Genomic DNA, 7,386 nt, shown 5'->3' on the forward strand with positions numbered 1-7,386 from the left:
CGAGGGATCGATGTCAGAAGTTGGTGGAACATCAACTGATCCTTCTTTCAGAGCATCCTGCGTTTGCTGGACGAAGCTGGTCTCCTCAGTCTCCATACCTCCGGGAGAAACAGCATCAGCTGGCAATTCTCCTTCTTCTTGATTCCCTACAGAAGTTGAGCATGAAATAAAATTGAATGTTAAGAAGTGTGAAAGCAATAAAGACAAATAGTTACCTTGTTCATCAAAATAAGCACTACGATCAGACGTCTCTTCTAGAGCAGGAAGATGAACGCGTGGCTTAGAGACAGCTTTCTTCTGTCTCTTTAGTGGACGTGCTTCAGAACCTTCATGGCGATATTTGGTGCGCAGTTCAACTCTGGGGGAAGCTTGGGTCTGAGTTTGAGTGGAAGATTGAGATCTTTGCCTATGAGCAAGAGGCACCGTATCCTCTTCATCCTCTTCGTCTCCACTGAGAACGTCTACCGTCATCCGATTAGGATAGGTCATGACGACTCTCTCTCTCCGTTTTTTCGGAGCAGCTTGTGGTTGGGCCGGAGCGACAGAAGGTCTTACAAGTCCTCTCTCGAAGAAAGAGTCGGGGAGACCTGCTACTTCCTCCGAACTTGAATCAGTCTCGTCCGCCCCTTCAGAAGTTTCGGTCGCTTCACTATCAAACTCTTCTTCACTATCCGTTGGGTGGGCTGGTTCCTTTCCTTTTCTCGAGGATTCAGCAGCTTCTTTTCCTCGAGTCGACACCATAGTCTCCTCACGAGTCGCCTCTGTCTATGAATCCGATACTCTCCCACGTCGAGTGACGATATTAGCGGCAATCAACCACTTACAAAAGAGGAAGGTCATCCATAGAGGCGGCGCTTCTAAAGGTAGATCAAATTCAGCGTTGGTGCAGCCGGCGATACTCCAAAACCAAGCTCTCGCACCGTCGATAAGTCCACTTCGAAAGCTAAGGTGACGGTTTGGGTTGCCAACATATATCTGGTCATAGCCAAACTGACGGGCGAATCGACATGGGAGATAAGGTTCAATGTGACAAACATCTCTTACCCTAAACAATAGATATCCAGGTCGAATATTCATCAGCCATCTGAAACATCTGACATCTAGAACAGTACGGTCCTGCCTCGGGTCTTCAGCATCCAATAAAGTTGTGTTGTAAGTGCCGGAGAACCGAGGGAAGCAAGGGAAGAATTCCCAACACTTATGAATTTTGAACTGCCTCGTTATGTCCGGCCATCGATGGTTGATCCATTTGCAACCCTCAAGGGTCTGTAAAAGAGGAAGACTAGGATCCACCGTCTCAGGAGCTTCCATTAAATCTGGCCGGTGCAGAACCAACCATGTCATCAAATAAGTGTAGGGTAATTCTAGTTTCGGAACAGATATACTGGCAGAGGGTTTCTTTTTCTCTTGCGTGAATGCGGAAACTAACTGCCGTAACCCACTGTGAATAGCCGCCACCATAGCAGGAAGCAAGGATAATCTGCGACCTGTGGCTAACTGGACGGCTGGATACAACACTTCCATTGGCATAGCGTCGGATGACTGGTGAGGAACTACACATCTCTTCAATCATATGGCCAGAAAGCCAGCCAGCAGAGTAGTGGGTCGAATCGGAACACCAGCTTGAAACAAATAAGAGCGGAATTTAGTTCCGTGCGAAAACCCATCTTCTGAATGAGAAGTGTAAGATTGTGCGTTTGTTTTCTCCAACAGCCGATTGATGTCACCCGTGCTCAAATGAGATAATCCACATACCTCTCCCGATCGATCCTCCAGGTTTTTGAACAGATAATCGGCGAATTGCTTTAAGCTGACCTGGGGAGATTTCTTCCTAGCTTTGGTATCCATCTCAGCTATAGCTATATGATAATGACAAGTCAGCTCCCATAAAGTCTCGTGGGTCACAGATGACCGATCCTTCATCTTATTAAGCTGACTGGTGGTTGGAAAGAACTCTTGATATGGAACATTGCCTATGGGCAAGCCAGACACCTTCATCATTTCGTGCAATGGTAACCCGAGCTCCCCATTCTTGGTGAAGAACGTATTAGTGTCAGGATTATAGATCTCGAACAAACGGAGGAAATGACCTACACTGATTTGCAGACCATGCATGCTGGCACGGATTGGGACTTCCAACCCTAGTTCTGCTAACTCTCGCCCCCAACGGTTCAACACATATCGAGTCATTCTGGTCCACCACCATTTATCCCCATAATAATGGACCCATCCATAACATCTGAAACTCTCGTGGGGTAATTTATTCTTCATTGCAGCCAAACGGTTCTTCACGGTGTTGGCCTGCGCTGTCTTTTCATTCTGATGTATATTGTCTTGGCCTAAGACACCCGGATGAAGCCCTCGTATAGAGACTCTTTCACTGGAACCTGGAGTAGCCTCTTTCCCGATGAAACCACAATGAATACGTTCGTGGTTTTCGGTTAACTTCCAGAACATTTCACGTCCAACCGATAAATTCCTAAACTTTAACAGTGAATGCTCTCGAGAGATAAAAGGCAAGTAAAGGAATGACGAACCATCCTCGTGTAACCACTGTGCAGGCTTGCAGAAAGCAATCGTCGGATCCTTTATGGAATCACCAAACAAGAAGTCTGGTTTCCTTATACATTGGTTTGAGTCCTGCTCTGAAATTAATGTTGCGTCCGTGATTAACCGTAGCAGAATACGACAACTACCCCGTTGAATCAACTCTCGGGCCCCTTCGCATTAATCTGACTTAAACTGAGGAGCAGACTCAACTAACGGTAGCCCCTCATAGTAAGAATGAGTGACACTACTCTGGCCCGTAACTGCATCGACGGTGAAGATTGTGGCAGGAAAATGGACTGATACAGGAGATACACATAAGCTGTGTAAGTATAGTCCTAAAATTTTAGAGAAAACGGTATATCTTACTCCATAAGATATAGTCGATATCTCATAACAGGTGTGACGATTTTCCATCTACCATATGTATAAAGGAGATATGCGTTACTATGCACGGGCATTATAACGGCATACCAGAACCTTTCAATACATGTGGGATGATATGAAATCGCCCATGTGTATTATAAAGTGTGTTTTGTCCAAGCAAAACAAACACTTTTAAGCGTCGATCCCCTCGAAGGAGGATACCGGCTCTTTTTGTCCAAGCAAAACAAACACTTTTAAGCGTCGATCCCCTCGAAGGAGGATACCGGCTCTTCTCGAATGTATCTCAAAGGATACAAACGAGGATCTGCATGCAAATACAGATGCATATATATGAAATTGACAAAATACAATATTTAAATTTGCGAAAGGGTGAAAGAGATATACCCCCATGTGAAACGACAGCGGGACCAGTCTCTTCAGGGGACTGAGCAGTCGAGCGGCCTCGGGAACCTCTGGATCGGCGCAGCGACATGATGAAAACACAAGCTACATTGAAACCCGAGAGAAGACTTAGGGTTTTGAACGTGAAATTGAACAAAATATCACGAAATATTATTGAAACAGTGCATGCATGAGGGAAAGTTGAAGAAAATCAAAATTGTGAGAGAAGAAGAGGAGAACAGACCTCCAAAATCCGAAGGAAATCTCCCCAAACAAAAGCTCCACACGAATCAGAAACGAAGAGAAGGAGAAAAGACAGAGAACTGGTCGAAACTTGCAGAAAATCGCCCAAGAAATCAACAAAAATCGCCCAAAATCCGACGTGAAAAACCCAGAAAAAACCCTAAGTCGGGGTTTTATAATCCCGACTTCGCCGTGCGGGACAGACTTTACTGTCTCGCACCGCGAGACAGTATTTACTGTCTCACACCGCGAGACAGCATATACTGTCTCACACCGCGAGACAGCATTTACTGTCTCGCACGCGAGACAGCATTTACTGTCTCGCACCACGAGACAGTATAAGTTGTCTCGTATCACGAGATGGTGACGACCGTTTTATGATATCGTGCTGTTTCGATACACATGAATACTCCAATGGGTACACGAGTATAAACTGTATTCCTACCCTCAACAAGAAGTTTCTGGAGAATATTAATCTGAATATTCTTAAAAATAACCTGATGAGCTTTTAATGGATCTATCAATTCAATGAAGAAAGCTGAACCCACAGGAACAAGTACTAACTTCAATTCAAGATCTCGACAACGGTCAAGCGATAAACACAACGCCGGGAAAGTATTAGCTATTCTACAAAGAACTGAATAGACTAATGGATGAAGAGATCAAGAGCTGAAGCCATGTTACAGATTCTTCTACACGATCTACTCAACCAAGCATTGAAGGGATCGTAAGTAAAATTTATCTTATCCAAAGTATCCCAGACTCTTCTATAAAAGAATACGTCTGGAAATACTTTAGAGGGGGTATCTGTAGGCGTCAAAAAATGCTAATAGATATCCCAAACATAGAGACTCAAAAAATCACAAGAATTGATCTCATACTGTTTTTGGAAAATCAAGACAGGTATGAACTGTCTCGCCAGCGAGACAGACTTTGTTGTCTCGCCAGCGAGACAGCTGTCTCGCGGGCCGAGACAGCAAACACTGTCTCGCCCAGCGAGACAGTAAACACTGTCTCGCGGCCATAACGTGTTGTTTTGTTTGAGTTTTGTGCAGTTATTACCCCTGGGGCTATAAATACCCCCCTAGGGTCATTTCTGACGAGGATCGAGCATATCTTCGAGCAATCCAGAGCAGAGAGAGCAGATTTGAGTTTTCGTGCAATTCCTTGAAATTGAGCTTTGACTTGATTTTAAGAAGAATGACTATCTTACTTTGATAAGATATCGTTTCAAGTTCTCACTTCGATAAACGAAGTCAGAATCAGTAAACCCCCTTCACGATCTGTGATTCGGCGGTCCACGAACCAAAGCGTTCCCGGCACAGGCAAAGTCCCACAAAAACAGGATTCGATAAACGACTTCTGTGTTAGTTTCTCAAGAGTTGTAATTTTCTAATTTTTTCATTGTAATTCGTTGTAAACGACCAAAGTTCAATAGAATTATCAATGGAAGCAACTTTTGATGCAAACAAAGGGAACTCCCTTCCCTTCCTTTCTCTCAGTTTCCCTTAACTTCCCTTCACCCCCTACAAATCCAAACAGGCCCTAAAGCACTATCAAAGAAGGTGATTGTATCCTTCACAATTGGCCTAGTGGTCGAGGCCCTCAAAGGCCAAAGATGATATGTTTATTCTTAGGGAAATTCCCCAAGGACCCAAATTTATAGGACAGGGGAGGGGACAGGTGAGGTGTCCCCTCCCCATTGCCATGCCCTGTTCAATGGGGAGGGGACATCTCACTTGTCCCCTCCCTTGTCCCATGAATTTAAGTCCATGTAGCATGACTCTTATTCTTAACTTTTAATTATTAGACATTGCACGACATGTGATATTCGTCTTTGGCCTCAACACTAAAAGTGGGTCGTAAGCACTAAGGGTTTACTAGACTGGTACTAAGCCATTTCTCGCACCAGTATAAAATAAAATAAAACAAAAAGGAAACAGTGATATTAGGAAATAATCAGATTTTGGAGGTATATTTATTTATGCTGTTGAATGTTCTCAGTATAATACCCCTTTCTTAATAGTACTGAATATAAACTTAGTCTGAGCATTAAAAAAAAAAACATGCCTCTTGATTGCAGTTCATAGAAAGAGCCTGTCTTGTAGTATTCCGATTGCATTCCCCTATTATCTTACACCGAGAAGATTAAACCATGATCACCTTTTTTTTTCTTTTTTTCATGAAACATATATTGGACAACACTTATTTGCGAATTACATGTATGAAACTTGATTCCTGAATTGGCTCCTAAAAGACCTCAGACATGAAAACCTCAGAAAAACCGCATTTTCAAATGAACAAAGTTTGCACGTGCACGTGCACGTGCACAACAACCATCTCGACAAATTGGCCGAGTAGAAGGCTCAGCTAGCTATTTCCTCTGGAAGGAAATTCATTCAAAGCTGCATCAAAAAGAATATAAGCCTGATATGATACTACAAATATCAAATTATCCTGATATGATACTATGAATATCAAATTATAGTATCCATGATCACCATGATATGCAACCAAGCCTACATGGAGACAGCTGGTTCTTGTAAAGATCATTTCTTCAATTCGATGACCCTCCCAAGTTTTTGCAGGTCAGAATGGATAAGATAAATCTTGTAAATATCCACGCTATTGAGTAACAATCTTGCGTGCAGTTAATGCTTTTGAACCCTGAGAATAATCAATTGCTCATGACTCCTGTAAAGAGTTAATTGCACATACACCCCTTGTGGTACCATCGTTGTTTTAAACTTACACCCCCTGTAGTTTCATTCATGTAGCTGGACCCCTTGGTTAATTTTTTACCCCTCTCTTTTACCCTCCGTAAACTTGACAGCTATCACCCCAAGGTGAAATTAGTGAGTTTATCTGAGGGTAAAAAAGTCAAAAAGAATTAAAGGAAGGGGTCTATCTGCAACAAGGAAACTACAGAGTAAGTCCAAAACAACGACGCTAGAGGGGGTCTATGTGCAATTAGCCCTAAGAAATAAGTAAATGAAATACCAAAAAACGAAAAATTGAATTAGTATTTCTGAAAAACAAGAAACTTACCTTGTGCCATATGGATACAGTGTGCTAGGCCATGACCAGTTCGGATAGAATGGCAGCAAATATTACACTGAAGAGGCAGAACAAGGAAAACAAATCTATGAACCCAAACTTCGATTCAGAAAATAAGTAAATCTTGTGCGCATTGCTATCACCAAGAAAACCTCGTGCAATCATTGCCTGTCCAATGATACAACCATGGATTAGAAGAATACCTAGTAATTCAAGTAAAGGGTAGAATTGCAGATAATCCTCCACATGTAAACCTTCAGTAACACATACCACCCATCAACTCTTTTGTTAGCACTTATCATCCCTAGTTTGACATTTTGAGAATAATAAATTACAGTAACTCCTACTACCCCCACCTTTCTTCCTCAAGAATTGACAGTGCAATAAGCACTAAAAAGTTAGTTGAGAGCTGGTAAGTTGTACTAAATGTATAAATGAGGGGGGTTATCTGCAATTTTCCCTTTAATAGAAGAGTGATGGTGCAAAGGATAGATTTTCACTTTTTAAGTACTGAGGTTATTACTCTTTTGCATGGATTATAATTCATAATGAAAGATAGAATCAACAAAAACCAGCAAAACATAAACATTGATGCAGGGAACCAACAAAACCTCGGAGCCAGGACACTGGAGAACTTAACTAAAGTAAACAGGGAACCTTAATCTTTTATCAAACTTAATCGTCATTGCACAATGAGCCACTTTTTCTTGTCAAGGCTTATACCAACTTGGAGAAACAAAGTAAATAACCTTTCAATCTAATACCATTCAA

At 42.3% G+C, this 7,386-nt stretch overlaps 1 protein-coding gene across 5 annotated transcripts in view; it reads right to left on the reverse strand.

The window, feature by feature from the left end:
- The window catches only part of LOC109842817 (protein ABCI12, chloroplastic), a 7,115-nt gene continuing 5,282 nt past the window's right edge, over window positions 5,554-7,386 (reverse strand). Inside the window, exons 7-9 of one of the 5 annotated variants that reach the window (XR_002247405.1) lie at window positions 6,607-6,783; window positions 6,060-6,518; window positions 5,554-5,963 (exon numbers count right to left, since the gene is read on the reverse strand). Coding sequence is in view for 4 of the 5 variants with exons in the window: in XM_020411716.1 (XP_020267305.1) it covers window positions 6,631-6,783 (153 nt within the window). In the remaining variant the exon portion in view is untranslated. Of the gene's footprint in view, window positions 6,535-6,606; window positions 6,784-7,386 lie in introns of all 5 variants that reach the window. The other 4 variants (XM_020411716.1, XM_020411715.1, XM_020411713.1 and 1 more) reach the window with 4 other exon arrangements.

Source organism: Asparagus officinalis, chromosome 5, assembly GCF_001876935.1.
Source record: "Asparagus officinalis chromosome 5, Aspof.V1, whole genome shotgun sequence".
NCBI lineage: Eukaryota > Viridiplantae > Streptophyta > Magnoliopsida > Asparagales > Asparagaceae > Asparagus > Asparagus officinalis.